At 41.4% G+C, this 19,399-nt stretch overlaps 1 protein-coding gene across 1 annotated transcript; it reads left to right on the plus strand.

Moving 5' to 3' along the window:
* The first annotated feature begins 1,247 nt into the window (after nucleotides 1-1,247).
* Nucleotides 1,248-9,927, plus strand: LOC119907534 (zinc finger protein 250-like). The gene is made up of 2 exons (XM_038725301.1): nucleotides 1,248-1,713; nucleotides 8,709-9,927. The coding sequence occupies exons 1-2, from the start codon at nucleotides 1,521-1,523 to the stop codon at nucleotides 9,824-9,826; spliced, it is 1,311 nt and encodes a 436-aa protein (XP_038581229.1). The 5' UTR covers nucleotides 1,248-1,520; the 3' UTR covers nucleotides 9,827-9,927.
* The last annotated feature ends 9,472 nt before the right edge of the window (nucleotides 9,928-19,399 follow it).

A 19,399-nucleotide genomic window follows, 5' to 3' on the forward strand; every position in this document is an offset into this window, starting at 1 on the left:
TTCCTCCTCCTCCTCTCTGGTGTCCTGGACATCTTCTTCACATCTCTCTGGATCCGTTGTTCCAAAACTGAATGAACTTACTCAGCCCTTTTATTTATCTATTGAAGGTTGTGATTGGTTTGTGACCAATTATGACTCTTTGTGTTTCCACCTGGGTAGCTGTGAGCTAACTGAGCTCAACCTGTGCTGACTTGAGTGAACAATATTGAATGTTAGTGCTTTCTAAATGACCACATGGTGTAGGCAATGAGAAATGAAGGGATTTGTGTGTAGAGTTTTGCAGAGACAGTTCAACAAACCTGAATCATGTGTTAAAGCAGTTTAGGGAAATGGGTGTGCTTTTTGACAAATGGCATTATGGTTTTATTATTGTAGTTGAAAAGCCTGATTATTTTGTTTAAGCCTTCAAGAAAAACTGTAATTTATCTTTAAGACTCTAGAGAACATGAACTGACATGTCAGGTTCAGCAAAGTGCAGCATGACCTGCCGTCAGTCACCAAAATGTTGGATGGACACCAGAGAAAATAAAATCCTGGGGAAGTGTAGTACAGACTAAAGTGAATCAAACTAGTCTATTAATAATGTAATTTATTTAGAAGCTGCAGTCACACCTTTCACTGTATACTGGTGATTTCTAGTTACATCAGATCAGAAGTAAAAGTACTCTATTACAGGTAAAAGCAATGCATCCGTAAAAGTGTCTTTAAAATGTATTTCAAGTATTAAAAAGAAAATAGAAATCCTCCAGTACAAGAACCTTAAAACCGTACTTAACTACAAATTTGAGGTACTTTTACTTTACTTGAGTCATTTATTTTCGTGCCACTTTCTACTTAAACTCCGTGACATCTCGGAGGGAAATATACTTTACATATGAAGGTTTTATAAAATATAATGTTTTGTTTTAAATATAAATGTACTGCTGAAACTATTAGTCACACGTCAAATATTGTGATGATTGAAGTCATTTTTGGTATAAAAACATTTCATCGTTTCAGCTTCTCTCATGATAATTTGCAATTAAAATCACTTTTGTGTTTGATTATTTTCTGATGGACAGATGATACATAATTTTTATTTTTTATGTAATTTATTTACTTGTGTATATGTTGACTACCTCTGGGATGAACAGTGTTGTGTTGTCTAAAATAAAGAGAGTGCTGCTCTTTCTGCTTCTTAGTTCATCAGATAGGACTTTGTTCTTTCTATACAAACTTTTATTTTGAAGGTGTGGGAAGACGTGGTACCGGAAGCGCTTTTCCTTCCTTTGTCAGCACGCTAACGTGTTCGTGTGTTCCCGGAGTGAACTAGAGCCTGTATGTTTGGATAAACCTTCTTTTATACAGTCAGTGGGATAAACGTGTTAAAGTGGAAACTTTGGTTTCACCTTTCATCTCCTGTTAGCCACGAATGCTAACTGAAGTTAGCTTAGCTTGCTAGCTGGAAATAGACGGAACTCGGCCACACAGCGCTGGTTGGAGGAACTCTGAGTCCAAACTGTGTTTTTCATTTGTTTAAAATGTCTAAAGTCCAGATGCTGAGAGGTTTTATCAACCAGCGACTAACTGCGGCTGCTGAAGAGATATTTGGGCTGTTTGAAAGAACGATATCAGAGTACGAGGAGGAACTCTGTCGTTCCAAAGAGGAGAACCAGAGACACAGGAAACTACTGGACGCTGTTTTCCAGCCTGAAGTCCGGTTACACAGAGCAGGTTTGTCCTCTTTACTGCTTATTCTCACTGCAAACTGCTGCAAATCTGCTGCCACTGAAAGATTATTGTGCCCATAATCTGAGTTTTACAGTAACGTCATCCAAGTACCACAAAATAAAAGTAATGTAACCTGATTACTTTGAGTTATTTTTGGATTACTTCGAAGCCATAAAGGCAAATGAAGCCAAGAGAGTGTCAACGATGCGTTTCTGCTCAGTGTATTTTTAGAGAAACGTGTGCAAAATCTTCCATTCCCGTGAAATCAAAATCCCTGCTTAAATGTTTCTATGCTTTGCACTATGTCACCACTATGGCAGTATCTGGCCCATCCGTGGTCTCAGTGTTTCCCCTAGGATGAAGTTGTAGCAGCAACACCAACCGAAGATCAGTCTGCTGGGAGGAACTAAACTATTAGATTCGGGGGAAAGTAATTTGTTTATGATGCTCTCCACAGTGATTTTACATTTATGGCACAGCATGTTTTGGGCATCACCCCCTAAAACCCTGTTAATTTGACCTCAGAATCATTATAGATAGGATTGTTAGGGGTGGGCGATATAGCAAAAATATATCACGATGTAGTTCATTCAGGATCACGATTCATTTTCCTGTTGGTTTTTAAGACTATTTTGCAAGTAATTGGTTTAAAAGAGAAAAATAACACACATTTTAAAGACTTTAAAAGAAATTTTTTGATGAAATTTTCCCATGAAAGAATGTGCTGTTTGCTGTATTTAAAAGCACAAAGACAGGGAGGGACTTGTTGCAGATATTGATTGGGGTTTTCAGTATCCAATAGTGCTGAATGTGCGTTCTGCCCCCCAGCCTGTCTGGTAGACTGCGCGGACTGGTTCAGCTCTCAGTGAGTAAACTCTGCGGCCGAACAGGAACCGAACTCGGCCTCCGAAACCGACAGAGGCCAATTTTGACAACAGGGAATACAGGACCGAGGTGGTTTTCTTGGCCTACAGCAGCCCTACTGAATTGGCGGCCGCGGGCCACATCCGGACCGAAGCAACCTCCATGTGGCACAGCGCACAATCTAATAGATATAACAACAAAAGTAAACTACATGTATAGTGAATGGAAGTTGCTAAAGAGTGAGATCGTTTCCTTATCATCATGGCTGAGTTTCACATGCGCTGTACTGATCACCGCCAATCAAGGTTCAACATAACTGTTCGACCTGCAGCCTCTCCCGCTCCTCTGTGTCTGCACAGCGCCTCCACGCACGCGAACACACGGATCAAAGTCAGCCAGCTGATCAGCGGACGTTGAGGACAACTACGCTGGTTAGTGTATGTTCGTGGTGCAATAAAGACTTAGACCAGTAAAAAGCCAATTCTTTACCAACACTCCTGTTTTTAATGAGCATAAACATGCAAAACTCAGTGTTTTCATCTGCTCAGTCTCTCATCCAGCAGCTTCGTTTTGGTTTTACACAAGCACAGCGCTATTTCAGATAATAGCCTATTGTTACAAACAAGCTATGGGGTGGTGATGGTGAATGGATAAGATTCCTGCCTTTGGTGTGAGAGACCATGGTTCAAACCGTCATGGAGGAGTGGAAGAGGACTCCAGTGGCAACCTGTGAAGCTCTGCTGCCGTTTCACGCAGCATGGCTAACTGAGCTAACTAGCTACAGATACAGACAGATACAGTTAGCGGTTTAGCAAAAAGTAAATGTATCTGTTTATCAAGAAACTCTGTAAATCGTCTCGGTACTATATTCCCTGTTGGTCTCTGTGTTCGGTCCTGTTCCTGCCGTGTTCACTGGGAGGCTGCTGAGCACAGTTTTTTTTTGACCGCTTGCTTGGCTCCGGTTCTGGGGTGCCGCTCTCTGATGTTATCCTGGCCTGAAGTGTAACTTTAAACACAATACACTCCCCAGGTGCTCCAAGCTCCCAGTCCGGGCTGAGACAGATGACCACTAGGCTAACTGAGCTAATTATATAACAACAGCTAATTAACCGCGGTAAGCGGTTACTTTAGCAACAAGTAACACTTTCTGTTCTGGTGAGTAAAGAAGAGCTTCCCCCTGAGCAGCAGCAGTGGAGCCCCAGGCTGGACCAGGAGGACCCACCAGAGCTGTCGCACATTAAAGAAGAACAGGAGGAACTCACGACCAGTCAGGAGGGAGAGCAGCTTCCAGGACTGGAGGAGGCTGATATCACCAAGTTCCCAAGTAAGTTACTGTAGTGAATGGGTCTTCCTCTATGTTGTTGTCCTTTTTCCTTATATTGCATAAATGTTGCCAATATTTGGGTCAATAAGCTGTAGACTGAAGAAGCTGTGTACCTTAGTCTCGGGGAAAATGACAAGATATCTAAATTGAACGTTACGAAGCAAACAGTACCTGTTATCTAATTTAAGCACAAAATCACAATATATTCCACATGCTTTGCTGTAATGTTTGTTTACCTGTCGTAGTCTTCAAACAAGTCTCAGACCTCCAAGATCCACATCAGTCTGGTTTTAAGATTGGCCACTCTATTGAAACTGCTCTTCTGTCTGTAACAGAAGCCCTAAGGTCAGCTGAAGCTGCAGCCCAGTCCTCAGTTCTTATCCTGCTTGACATACAGTCATGGCCAAAAGTGTTGGTACTCCTGAATTTCTTCCAGAAAATCAAGTTTATCTCACCGAAAAGTATTGCATTAACCCATGTTTTGCTATACACATGTTTATTCCCCTTGTGTGTATTGGAACAAAAAAAAAAAAAAAAAGAAGGAAAAAAAGCAAATTGGACATAATTGTGCACAAAGCCCCCAACATGGGCTGGACAAAATTATTGGCACCCTTACAAAATTGTCGACAAATAAGATTGTTTCAAGCATGTGATGCTCCTTTAAACTCACCTGGGGCAAGTAACAGGTGTGGGCAATATAAAAATCACACCTGAAAGCAGATAAAAAGGAGAGAAGTTGAATTAGTCTGTGCATTGTGTGTCTGTGTGTACTAAGCATGGACAACAGAAAGAGGAGAAGAGAACTGTCTGAGGACTTGAGGACCAAAATTATGGAAAATATCAACAATCTCAAGGTTACAAGTCCATCTCCAGAGATCTAGATGTTCCTTTGTCGACAGTGCGCTGCATTATCAAGAAGTTTGCAACCCATGGCACTGTAGCTAATCTCCCTGGTCGTGGACGTAAGAGAAATATTGAGGAAAGGTTGCAACGCAGGATAGTCCAGATGGTGGATAAGCAGCCACAAACAAGTTCCAAAGAAATTCAAGCTGTCCTACAGGCTCAGGGTGCATCAGTGTCAGCACGAACTATCCGTCGACATTTGAATGAAATGAAACGCTATGGCAGGAGACCCAGGAGGACCCCACTGCTGACACAGAGACATAAAAAAGCAAGACTACAGTTTGCCAAAATGTACTTGAGTACAGAAAACCTTCTTGGGGATAAATGAGACCAAGATAGAGCTTTTTGGTAAAGCACGTCATTCTACTGTTTACCGAAAACAAAATGAGGCCTACAAAGAAAAGAACACAGTACCTACAGTCAAATATGGTGGAGGTTCAAAGATCTTTTGGGGTTGTTTTGTTGCCTCTGGCACTGGGTGCCTTGACTGTGTACAAGGCATTATGAAATGTGAGGATTACCAAAGGATTTTGGGTCGCAATGTAGGGCCCAGTGTCAAAAGGCTGGGTTTGCGTCCAAGATCGTGGGTCTTCCAGTAGGACAATGACCCCAAACATACTTCAAAAAGCACACAGAAATGGATGGCAACCAAGCGCTGGAGAGTTCTGAAGGGGCCAGCAATGAGTCCAGATCTAAATCCCATTGAATAACTGTGGAGAGATCTTAAAATTGCTGTTGGGAAAAGGCGCCCTTCCAATATGAGAGACCTGGAGCAGTTGGTCCAAAATTCCAGGTGAGAGGTGTAAGAAGCTTATTGATGGTTATAGGAAGCGTTTGATTTCAGTTATTTTTTCCAAAGGGTGTGCAACCAAATATTAAGTTAAGGGTGCCAATAATTTTGTCCAGCCCATTTTTGGAGTTTTGTGTGCAATGATGTCCAATTTGCTTTTTTGTTTTGTTCCAATACACACAAGGGGAATAAACATTTGTATAGCAAAACATGTGTTAATGCAATACTTTTCTGTGAGAAATACTTGATTTTCTGGAAATATTTCAGTGGTGCCAACGCTTTTGGCTATGACTGTATCAGCTGCCTTTGACACAGTCAATCACAGGATGTTGCTATCCGCACTCTTAGCAATGGGCATCTCGGGCAAAGCACTCCTGTGGGTTGAAACCTCTCTGGGCGTTTTTACAGTGTTTTGTGGCAAGGACAATTATCTTCTTCCCACTGCCTCTCCACAGGGGTGCCCCAGGGCTCAGTGCTAGGGCCCCTTCTCTTCTCAATTGGCTTCTCTTACCACTGCTATGCAGACGATACGCAACTCTACCTATCCTTCCCGATAGACGTCCTTTTCAGACCATGTTGCCGCTTTGCTCTATACAACATAAGAAAAATAAGGCCCTACCTTACACAGTATGCCACCCAAGATCTGGTACAGGCCATGATTATCTCTCACCTCGACTACTGCAATGCCCTCCTAGTGGGTCTTCCAGCTTGTTTGCTGAAACCCCTATAAATGGTTCAGAACTCAGCAGCATGTCTGGTTTTTGATCAACCCCAAAGGACTCATATCACTCCATTACTCAGTGACCTCCACTGGCTGCCCGTGGCCTGGAAGTAACATTAATTATCTGCATTTCTTTACTACCTTCTCCTCCAGTGTTGAGAGCATCAGGTAAAAGCTTAGGCTAAACTAGTGTACGGCTCTGTCCTGGATCCATAGTGCACATCCTGATAGTTAAATAATAATTAACTTTTCAGATGTGTCTGAAAAACTTGTGTGACGTCCCCATCTTTCGGCTGCTGGGATGTCTGTCTCTCTGTATCCTGCGTTGCAGATGTCAGGAGGCGTGGTTAAAATCATCAGTTGTTGCAGCCACCTGGGCCCGGTGTTCTCCACTATAAGTGTGTGTCTGTTGTTCTGCGCTGAGGGCTAGAGAGGAGGGAAACCCTGTTCCCTATGCTCCACGCTCCTTGTTATTTTTTGTTTTTTTCACCATACAACACTTCACTCACTATTCCTTCAAGCATGCATACCTGCTGACATGACAGATCTACTGATTATCATACTTCATATGTTTTTTCAATATTAAGTTGTTTCTGTTAATTTAAAAAAGTAATGGTACCTTTGCCGCAGTTTGTGTCATTGTTCTGTTCTTTTTTGTCGCGGTTTTGAGCCAGCCGTGACACTTGTTAGTTAGGAAAGGAAGGACGGTGGTGACCATGGAGCAGCTGATGTTAGTTAAGCAAATTAGGGATACAAATAAGTCCTTTTATGCTAATGAGGAGACGTTTCATTTGGATTTCAATGTACAATTGAAATGCTTGGTAATTATACAGAAGGGAGTATAAACCTATCCAAAATGATTCTGACGTTCTATCAACAGGGTTTTTCCTGCTATAAGGCGGTAAGGCCCAAAACAGCTTGGGGGCTGTGCCATGAATGTAAAATCATTGTGGAGAGCATCAAAACTAACAAGATTGCTTTTCCCAGATCTAATGATCATAGCTCCTCCCCATAAGGCTTGTTTAGCAAGTTTAGGTTTTTGGGTGTTTATTTATAATCTGCTCTCGTTTTTCCCACTTTTTGTACAGATATGGTAATAATAATGGTCCACTATTACGTGAAATTATATATTTTTATTTATTGGAAAACACATGTTTTTCTGGAAGTAGAACCCTCCCCATACCCACCCGCCCACATTTGTTTACAACATGTTGTCTTGGTGTTTTAGATCCAGATATAAAGCAGAAAGCACTTTGCGAGCGCTCAAAGTTTTGCTACAACTCCATCCAAGGGAAACAATATATGGTCTAATGAAACAATGTGCATCATTAACAACATAACATGAAACCTGTGGTATACGCAGACAGACGCCAAATGGTTTCTTCTAGTGGGTTTACATACACATAATATGAGCATGGAGTTGCAGCTGCCTTGAACGTGCTTGTAGTACGTTATAGTGTCAATGAATTCCATGTATGTTAAAGACAGTGTTTACCCTAGGATTTCTGTCAGGGGGGGTGGTCGACATCCTGAAACGATATACTTCTGTGTCGAATCGACGGCGTAGCCTCTGCTCAGCTCCCTACCCTACACCGTAGCCCTATGTGCACCTCCTCAAAAATGTAACTATACGTCGACCCCATGAAATCTGTTAAAATTTTCCATTTAATATTTTGCCAGAATCTGTGTTTTAGCACCTTTTGTCATCACAGAGTGTGCAATCATTGTGGTGAATAAAATTTCAACAATTCAATAAGAAAATATTACAAAGTGAATCAATATAAATTCATTTGATGTATTATGAAAATACTATATATTCAAATGCATGTGCAATTATTTATGGGGACAATTGACAATAAATGTAGGCTACTGCAACAGTAGGATGTGCTAACAGGCTATTATTTACATTACATTTATTCCATTTAATCATTTTAGCTGATGCTTTTATCCAAAGCGACTTACAAATGTCAGAGGTCACGCGTCTCAGGAGCAACGAGAGGTTAAGTGTCTTGCTCACAGTGGCGAGTTGAATCCTCTCTCTCACATCAAAGGCACCACGCCAAAGGCATGTCTCTTATCCACTGCTCCATTGCCACCCCACATCCACACTATTTAATAGGGACAATTAAAAATAAATGCATTGTTGCAGCACATGTATTGTGAATTGTCCCCCTATGAAGTAGGTGATAACGTAACGCACGGTATAAGTGGGTCTGACGAGGCTTAGAACTAAAATTGGTGCACATTTGCATGATAGTAACGATCTCTCTGAAAATGAGGCAGAGCATGGAGACATTTTTAATCGTTCACAATCAAATATCATAATATCGCCAACCCCTATCTCCAGGTAAAACACAGACATAAACATAGTACATGTTTTTCATTATTCTCCACAGCTGTCCAGCAGCTGTTGGTGAGTAAAGAAGAGGTTCCCCCTGAGCAGCAGCAGCAGTGGAGGCCCAGGTTGGACCAGGAGGACCCATCAGAGCCGCCACACATTAAAGGCGAACAGGAGGAGCTCTGGAACAGTCAGGAGGGAGAGCAGCTTCCAGGACTGGAGGAGGCTGATATCACCAAGTTCCCATTCACTCTTGTCCCTGTGAAGAGTGAAGAAGATGATGAAGAGAAACCTCAGTCCTCACAGCTTCATCAAAGCCAAACTGAAGAGAACAGAGATGCAGAGCATTTGAAAACAACTGAAACTGATAGAGAGGACTGTGGAGGACCAGAACCAGCCAGGAACTTTAACCCAGATAGTCCTTCACAACCAGATACTCATGACCAGACTTCACTCTGCTCTGAACCTGAGACTGATTACAGTTGTGATTGGGAGGAGACCAGGGAACCTCAGCCAGGTTTAAACCCTCTGCAAAACAATGAAGTACCTGTAAGTGATCAGGAATGTAACACTGGAGAAACATCAGTTAGCTCCTCTGAATGTGCTGCAAGATTTGGTCACAAGGAACATCTGCAGAACCACAATGGAACCCAAACAGGAGTGAAACCATGTAGTTGCTCAGTTTGTGGTAAAAGATACAGCCGGAAAAGCTACTTAAAGATTCATATGAGACTCCATTCAGGAGAAAAACTTTTGAGCTGCTCTGTTTGTAAAAAAATGTTTCCATTGAGAAAAGATGTTGTGACTCACATGAGAGTCCACACAGGGGAGAAACCATTTAGCTGCTCGGTTTGTGGTAAAAGATTCACACAAAAGGGAACTCTGAGACGACACTCTACAGTCCACACAGGGGAGAAACTATTTAGCTGCTCAGTTTGTGGTAAAAGATTCAAAGAAAAGGGACATCTAAGACGACACTCTACAGTCCACACAGGGGAGAAACCATTTAGCTGCTCAGTTTGTGGTAAAACATTCTCACGAAAGGCACATCTAAGACGACACTCTACAGTCCACACAGGGGAGAAACCATTTAGCTGCTCAGTTTGTGGTAATAGATTCTCACGAAAGGCAAATCTGAGACAACACTCTATATTCCACATGGGAGAAACCATTTAGTTTCAGTCTTTGTGGTAAAATATTCACTCTGCTCCACAGTGTCAAAAGATATGCAAGTATGTTGGTGAGATTAATGGTAAAAAATTAAGCTGCTTCTTGAACACTGATAGTCTAAAAGCTGTGTTCAGCCACGTTTTCCTTAAAAAGTCAATATCCAAATTTAGGGCTGCACGATTAATGTAATTGCAATCGCGATGTCGTCATGTGCGATTAAATTTGCCGCAAAAAGTGTGCTGTGTGTGTGAGACTCCTCTCTGTTTGCACTGCTGTCTGCTCATTATCTCCGCCCACACCGGGCTCTCGCATGTGCTCCTAAAACAGATAAGCATGAACCACAAACAGTAATTTATGGGCAGTGAGCGAGTAACATTAAAGACAACAACCTGCCGAGAATTTCATGCAAACTTCGGCCACTGCTTTTAAACGCTATAATATCCTTCGTGAGAATCAACTAAAATACAGTGAGGAAAATAAGTATTTGAACACCCTGCTATTTTGCAAGTTCTCCCACTTAGAAATCATGGAGGGGTCTGAAATTGTCATCGTAGGTGCATGTCCACTGTGAGAGACTTAATCTAAAAAGAAAATCCAGAAATCACAATGTATGATTTTTTAACTATTTATTTGTATGATACAGCTGCAAATAAGTATTTGAACACCTGAGAAAATCAATGTTAATATTTGGTACAGTAGCCTTTGTTTGCAATTACAGAGGTCAAACGTTTCCTGTAGTTCTTCACCAGGTTTGCACTGCAGGAGGGATTTTGGCCCACTCCTCCACACAGATCTTCTCTAGATTTCTGGGCTGTCGCTGAGAAACACGGAGTTTGAGCTCCCTCCAAAGATTCTCTATTGGGTTTAGGTCTGGAGACTGGCTAGGCCACGCCAGAACCTTGATATGCTTCTTACAGAGCCACTCCTTGGTTATCCTGGCTGTGTGCTTCGGGTCATTGTCATGTTGGAAGACCCGGCCTCGACCCATCTTCAATGCTCTAACTGAGGGAAGGAGGTTGTTCCCCAAAATCTGGCAATCCATGGCCCCGGTCATCCTCTCCTTAATACAGTGCAGTCGCCCTGTCCCGTGTGCAGAAAAACACCCCCAAAGCATGATGCTACCACCCCCATGCTTCACAGTAGGGATGGTGTTCTTGGGATGGTACTCGTCATTCTTCTTCCTCCAAACACGGTTAGTGGAATTATGACCAAAAAGTTCTATTTTGGTCTCATCTGACCACATGACTTTCTCCCATGACTCCTCTGGATCATCCAAATGGTCATTGGCAAACTGAAGACGGGCCTTGACATGTGCTGGTTTAAGCAGGGGAACCTTCCGTGCCATGTGTGATTTCAAACCATGACGTCTTAGTGTATTACCAACAGTAACCTTGGAAACGGTGGTCCCAGCTCTTTTCAGGTCATTGACCGGCTCCTCCCGTGTAGTTCTGGGCTGATTTCTCACCTTTCTTAGGATCATTGAGACCCCACGAGGTGAGATCTTGCATGGAGCCCCGGTCCGAGGGAGATTGACAGTCATGTTTAGCTTCTTCCATTTTCTAATGATTGCTCCAACAGTGGACCTTTTTTCACCAAGCTGCTTGGCAATTTCCCCGTAGCCCTTTCCAGCCTTGTGGAGGTGGACAATTTTGTCTCTAGTGTCTTTGGACAGCTCTTTGGTCTTGGCCATGTTAGTAGTTGGATTCTTACTGATTGTATGGGGTGGACAGGTGTCTTTATGCAGCTAACGACCTCAAACAGGTGCATCTTATTTAGGATAATAAATGGAGTGGAGGTGGACATTTTGAAGGCAGACTAACAGGTCTTTGAGAGTCAGAATTCTAGCTGATAGACAGGTGTTCAAATACTTATTTGCAGCTGTATCATACAAATAAATAGTTAAAAAATCATACATTGTGATTTCTGGATTTTTTTTTGTAGATTATGTCTCTCACAGTGGACATGCACCTACGATGACAATTTCAGACCCCTCCATGATTTCTAAGTGGGAGAACTTGCAAAATAGCAGGGTGTTCAAATCATTATTTCCCTCACTGTATGTGGTGATAACCGCGTTTGATCAATGAGCACAGCAAAGTGTCTGAAAAGGACTTTAAGAGGTGGATGCAGAATTTGCCAGAAGAGATGTTGTAGGCTACCTGCAGAGATTTGCATCCACCTCTCTTCTCAGCATAAATGAGCGTTATCAGCCGCGAGGTGCATGCAACTCTCAGCAGGCAGGAAGAATTCGGCACAACACCTGTTGCTCTGTGACAGAGACAGTTACAGCAACGTTACGTGTCGTCGGCAGCTAAAGCGGTAAGACAGAAGAAAAGGGTTAGTTAACGTTAGCTGTATTGCTGCCTTTTGTTTTTCAACTTTTCCTAAATCTATAAAGCAAGTGAAACGACCAATCACAGCCTGGATGGGGCGGGACATTATGAAAAGTTTATCGTACTACAGCAAATCATTAAATGTTGAACAATATGATTATTGACAAGTTAATACTTTGCATTAACAAATTAGGGACCAATATAGATCATCTTGCTTGCAGAAGGATTAAATAAATAAAAACAACCCACAGAAATGAAACAGCTGTAACTGGATTTAATATTCAACTAGTGGTAAAATAGTAAACTATTATATGAAATTGTAATGAATATAGTAATTAATATATTAACATTATACTAACAGTATACTGTTAACTGAACATTATGCTCTTTATTTAAAGGGGGCCTATTATGCTTTATCATATTTTCTGTCATTTCTATAATGTTACAATGTCAGATGTTCATGTTAAACACGGCCAAAGCTTCAAATAATGAGGTCTATTATTATTATTATTATTATTATAAGTATTTAAAAGAAATCCCATTGAGCCAAAACCTCAGATATCTCCCTGTTCTGATTGCTCTGGTTTAAACTGTTTTTTCTACTAACGGCTCGGTATGATGTCATTCTGAGACAGAATTCCACATATGGTCATTTGATCGTGGCAGAGAATGCTGGCCACTCCCACAAAGGAACATGCAGCCCTATTCCTGAAGCAACCTGGTAAACACATAAGACAACGGCCAATCAGAAGACAGTGAGATTTGGAGGGGGGGCCTTAAAGAGACAGCAGCATCTACAGCTTGTTTCAGACAGAGGCTGAAATGAAGGCCTGCATGAAGAGCCAGTATAAGATGAACTTTGAATCATGCAAAGCTGCCATAGAGGAGTCACAGAACTACAATATAGGGCTGGAAATGCAGTATAATAGGTCTCCTTTAATGTTATAATATTATGCTAATACAGTCATGTATACTAGTTCCTCCTCCAGGTTGTGGATAGAGCCTGTGCAGTGGACAGATGTAGATTTAGATCCAGTGTGCCAGTATTTGCTCCTTTTAGTCGTCTCCTCTGTAGAGCATCATGCACCCCTTGTTCTGTTTTACATCTGTTTTACTAAAGTTATTGTTATACATATTGTTTATTGTTCAAGTAGAGAAAAGTAGACTCATTTTCATTCATTTGTTCCATTATAATCGAATCGCAATATTGTCCACAATAATCACAGACTTTTTCTCCAAATCGTGCAGCCCTATACAAATTTAAGGCCCTAAAAAGTCTTAAATTTGGTGAAGTTTGTGTTCTAGTTCTTAAATAATTTTAAACGGGTCTTAAGTTTTCAACGTCCATGTAACGCTAATGCTCATTGAAATGCTCCCGCAGCGCTTTAGAATGTGTTTTTCCTCCCGCGGTGTTGTAGTTCTTTCTTTCGCTAGTCCAATTATAATTTGCTGTGTTACGACTACAAAGACCAAGATGCAGCTGTCGTGTTATTGCCGCGAGTCTCTTTCGGATTGTACCGCACATATAAAACGGTTTTATTCTCCAGCTGTGCGAAAGTGCAACCTTAGCAACTCTTGCCTGAAAGAATCAGAGCTTAGGGGCTGGTTTAAACCAGTCGCTATCAGCGTTTTTGAAGCCTACTGTCGCTGCTTAATGAATGAGTGTCGCTCCTAAACTTTCACGCGATCATTAATGATTTCAGTAAGTTATGGTAACACTGAGCGCATGGCTGTGTCCCTCTCCTCATTCAAAGTTTGCGGAGGATAAGATTAACATTAAGTTGTCGGGTTACAGCTCAGTCCTGTACTGCACATCTTGCATCTCTTCTTCCTGCACTCACTCACAGAACTCGTAGTTTTTCTGGATATTTCCACCTGTGATCCTTTTTCACGGCAGCAGGCCAGCTTCTTAATTACGTAGCTTATCAATGTCAATGTCCATCCCGGTGTTTCATTGTTGACATCATCCAGTGCCAGATTTGTAAACATCACCCAACCCTAATTTGAATAAATTTATTTACTCTGCACGTCTGTATGTTTCTTTTTTAGACGTTGTGATATAGGTCTTAAATTTCGTAAAGTGGTCTTAAAAAGGTCTTAAAGTTTTAAATTTGACAAGGTGAACCCTGCAGAAACCCTGTCTATTGTGCTACTTTATATTTACACCGAGCGGACAAAGAAAACTAAGGAAGTTGAACTACCTGCTAAGTAAATATGTGTCTTTTAATCGTTTCCAGATATCGGTTGTACTTTACTATGATACAAGTTAGCATAGCCCCGATCGACCTGAACTTAAGAAAATAAGCATTTTAAACGTTTGCTGGTCATGTTGTGGACAGACCTGACAAAGAATGAATTCAGACATTTTACTAATCAGCATTATGATGTATTTATTTTGGAATCCTTTCGATCTCTTTATCTATGTGAACACACCATAAGCAGTGTTAGGGCATTAATAATGCAGCAATTAAGATACTGTAGCATTTGCAGTTGCTCTCTTATGGTACCATTATTATGGAAAATCTAAAAATCTAATTCATCCTAATCTGCTGTTTGCTTGAGTGGCATGTAGTACAGTATCAAAAGTGAGTACACTCCTCACATTTATGTAAACCTTTGATTTTATCTTTTCATGTGACGACGCTGAAGAAATGACACTTTGCTACAGTGTAAAATAGTGAGTGTACAGCTTGTATAACAGTGTAAATTTGCTGTCCCAAAATAACACATCACACAGCCATTAATGTCTAAACCGCTGGCAACAAAAGTGAGGACACCCCTTAGTGAAAATGTCGACATTGGACCCAATTAGCGATTTTACCTGCCTGTTGTCATGTGACTCGTTACTGTTACAAGGTCTCAGGTGTGAACGGGGAGCAGGTGTGTTAAATTTGGTGTTATCGCTCTCACACTCCCTCATACTGGTCACTGGAAGTTCAACATGGCACCTCATGGCAAAGAACTCTCTGAGGACCTGAAAAAAAGAACGGTTGCTCTACATAAAGATGGTCGAGGCTGTAAGAAGACTGCCAAGACCCTGAAACTGAGCTGCAGCACGGTGGCCAAGACCATACAGCGGTTCACCAGGACAGGTTCCACTCAGAACAGGCCTCGCCATGGTCGACCACAGAAGTTGAGTGCACGTGCTCAGCGTCATATCCAGCGGTTGTCTTTGGGAAATAGACGTATGAGTGGTGCCAGCATTGCTGCAGAGGTCGAAGGGGTGGGGGGTCAGCCTGTCAGGGCTCAGACCGTACGCCGCACACTGCATCAAACTGGTCTGCATGGCTGTCGTCCCAGAAGGAAGCCTCTTCTAAAGATGATGCACAAGAAAGCCCGCAAACAGTTTGCTGAAGACAAGCCGACTGAGGACGTGGATTACTGGAACCATGTCCTGTGGTCTGATGAGACCAAGATAAACTTATTTGGTTCAGATGTTGTCAAGCGTGTGTGGCGGCAACCAGGTTTGGAGTTTAAAGAGTTTTTCTTGCCTGCAGTCCAGCATGGTGGTGGGAGTGTCCTGGTCTGGGGCTGCATGAGTGCTGCTGGCACTGGGGAGCTACAGTGTAGTGTAGTTTGTTGTCCATGTAGAGTAAACTAGATGTCTGTGTGTTGTTTATATGCTCTGATGATGATAATCCAACACATCTCTGTAGCGTCCATGTTGATTCCACATTCAGACTTAAGAGCACATGAACACGCACTGAAGTCAGAAGAACAACTTAACAACTCGTAAAATGGGACCACCAGAGGAGCACCTGAATGCACCGTGAGCCTCTTGCAATTTGCGACCCTCACCACTAGATGCCACTAAAACTTACACACTGAACCTTTAATGTACTGTACAGTACAATACACCAAACAACTAAAAAATGATTCTGCCCCAACATCCTGTTTTGGTCTGGGACAGGCCAGAGAAACTTGTCCTCCTCCTCCTCCTCCTCCTCTCTGGTGTCCTGGACATCTTCTTCACATCTCTCTGGATCCGTTGTTCCAAAACTGAATGAACTTACTCAACCCTCTTATTTATCTATTGAAGGTTGTGATTGGTTTGTGACCAATTATGACTCTTTGTGTTTCCACCTGGGTAGCTGTGAGCTAACTGAGCTCAACCTGTGCTGACTTGAGTGAACAATATTGAATGTTAGTGCTTTCTAAATGACCACATGGTGTAGGCAATGAGAAATGAAGGGATTTGTGTGTAGAGTTTTGCAGAGACAGTTCAACAAACCTGAATCATGTGTTAAAGCAGTTTAGGGAAATGGGTGTGCTTTTTGACAAATGGCATTATGGTTTTATAATTATAGTTGAAAAGCCTGATTATTTTGTTTAAGCCATCAAGAAAAGACTCTAGAGAACATGAACTAACATGTCAGGTTCAGCAAAGTGCAGCATGACCTGCCGTCACTCACCAAAATGTTGGATGGACACCAGAGAAAATAAAATCCTGGGGAAGTGTAGTACAGACTAAAGTGAATCAAACTAGTCTATTAATAATGTAATTTATTTAGAAGCTGCAGTCACACCTTTCACTGTATACTGGTGATTTCTAGTTACATCAGATCAGAAGTAAAAGTACTCTATTACAGGTAAAAGCAATGCATCCGTAAAAGTGTCTTTAAAATGTATTAAAAAGAAAATAGAAATCCTCCAGTACAAGAACCTTAAAACCGTACTTAACTACAAATTTGAGGTACTTTTTTTTTGAATGAACAGTGGCCGGAAAACATAGTAGGATCGAACTTTGTTGGCGGATCTGCATAAACTGTACTGTGAATGTAACATCATGTCAAATAGTCCAGATGGGGATGAGATGGAGTGGATGATGTCCAGATCTGTAAGATTGAAAAGGGAAAAGTTGGTCAGAACATAGCGAGACCGGCGAGGGAAGTAATAACAAGAAACTGAGAGCTAGCCAGAGTGAGAAACAGAAGCCTGAGAATACGGAGAAAGTGCAAGGAAACCATTGGAAAGTTATAATTGAGTTCAATCAGGCTGGTGGACACTATCACCCAATTAAACTTACCAAGGCGATTGAGAAGGAGATTGACAAAATCAAATTTGCAAGATTTTTGAACAATAAACGAATACTGATACATGCAAGCAGCAAACAACAACAAGAAAAGATTCTTAGTATGTCCACACTTCAAGGGGAAAGGATGAAGGCCCACATCCCAGGAGCAACAGCAAAGGTTAGAGGCGTTATATCAGGAGTCCCTTTGAATATGTCAATGGAAGATGTTAAAAATGAGATTCAGGGAGGCAAAGCAGTCAAGGCTACTAGACTAAAAAGCAAACGAGATGGATCATTAAAAGACACACTATCTGTGGTTGTGCAATTTGAGAGAACCCTCCCTAAGTCAGTCCAAATGGGATACATAAATTACAGTGTGAGAGAATACATCCCTCCCCCTATCAGATGCTCTAAATGTCAAAGGATGGGGCACACAGCTCAGCAGTGCAAAGGAAAGATAAGGTGTGCTAGATGCGGGGGTCAGCACGAGTATGGGAAATGTGAAAAGGATGCAAAGATTAAATGTTGTAACTGTGGAGGAGAGCATAGTGCTGCATTTGGTGGATGTGAAGTGCAAAGAGGAGCCAGAGAAGCCCAAAAGGTGAAGATATTGAACAAAGTATCATATGCAGAAGCTCTAAAGAAAGTAAGAGAAACAGGATCAAATAACAAAAACTCCAGTGGAATTATCCAAAGAAACATAACACCAGTTAATCAGACACAAAACCAGATTCCAGCTCACACACAGAATGGTTGCGAGCATAAATGTAAAGTTGACGATGATACGTTGATAGCGAAAAAAGTGAACTTTGTGGGTTTCATATGTCACACCATCAATGTTGCGTCCCAGTTGAAAAAGAAAAGTGACAGAATTAAGGCTATTGTAGAAGCAGCAGGAAAACTTCTTGATATGAAAGATATCAAAGCAGATCAAATACATGCGTTGTTGACGGTAACTGAAAATGGAAATACACAAACTGAGGGTTAGGACACTTATAATGGTTCTTCACATACTACAGTGGAACGCAAGAAGTCTTATAGCTAATGGTCAAGAATTCAAAAAGTACATTCATGAATTAGATGTTGTTCCAGATGCAATATGTGTACAAGAAACTTGGTTACGAGACAGACTAGATTATGTGATACAAGAGTTTAGCTCTATAAGGTACGATAGACCTAACAACCAAACTGGTGGACGGTGCATCACTTTTATCAAGGATGGGTTGGCCTACAGGGAATCCCCAAGCTCAGAAGATTCAGAATGTATAATAGTTGAAATCTATAGCCCAAGGAAAGAGGGAAACATTAAATTGATTAATTTCTATAACCCATGCAAAAACTTAGATATCAATAAACTTAATGAAATGGCAGGGACTGAATACAGGAAAGAAATATGGTGTGGGGACTTCAATGCACACAACAGCTTATGGGGCAGCAATCACACAGATAATAATGGGGACATAATTGAAGAAATGATGGAAGAAAGATCACTGGTCTGCATTAATAACAGACAGGGAACACGAATGGATGTGAACAGGGGTAAAACATCATGTTTAGATATCACACTGGTATCAGATAATTTGGTAAACGCATGTGAATGGTTTGTTATGAATGATTCTACCATAGGAAGTGACCATTTTCCAGTTCTCACTATTATTAACACAAATGTATGTTTCCTAGTAGGAAGTACAATTAACAGATGGTGCTTTGAGAAAGCAGACTGGGAAAAATTTAGGTTATGTTGTATGAAGTCAGCAAACCTTGTGACGTTTGAAGGTGATGTAGAGGAATGCACAAAGCAAATTACAGAACACATTATAAATGCAGCACATTTAAGTATTCCAAAAAGAACAACAAAGGGCAGGAAGAAAGTGGTCCCCTGGTGGAATGAGGAGTGTAGCAGAGCTGTAAAAGAACGAATCAAAGCCTTTAAAACATTAAAGAAGAATTTATCACAAGAGAGTGTTTTGGATTTTCAAAGGAAAAGGACAGCGGCACGTAGGACAATTAAGTTAACCAAAAAGAAAAATTGGAGAGAGTTCTGTTCCACCATAGGTAGAGGTGTAGAGTTAGGGGATATATGGTCTATGTTTAAAAGAATGAGTGGGAAAAGGAAAGCGATTAAAATCCCAGCTTTGATAGATGGAGGAAAGACGGTGGTGTCAGACAAAGAAAAGACAGAGATGTTGGGTAGGGCTTTTGCGGCTGTGCATAGTGGTGATCACCTTAAGC

This window comes from Micropterus salmoides, unplaced genomic scaffold (genome assembly GCF_014851395.1).
Source record: "Micropterus salmoides isolate LMB-PRFRI ecotype aquatic unplaced genomic scaffold, ASM1485139v1 Ms_hic_scaffold_17, whole genome shotgun sequence".
In the NCBI taxonomy this organism is placed as follows: Eukaryota; Metazoa; Chordata; class Actinopteri; order Centrarchiformes; family Centrarchidae; genus Micropterus; species Micropterus salmoides.

Excerpts from the sequence above, each read along its gene's own strand:
- LOC119907534 (XM_038725301.1), top strand. The coding sequence starts at position 1,521 with ATGTCTAAAGTCCAGATGCTGAGAGGTTTTATCAACCAGCGACTAACT. Across the intron at positions 1,714-8,708 it reads AGTCCGGTTACACAGAGCAG|CTGTCCAGCAGCTGTTGGTG; the intron begins GTTTGTCCTCTT and ends TATTCTCCACAG.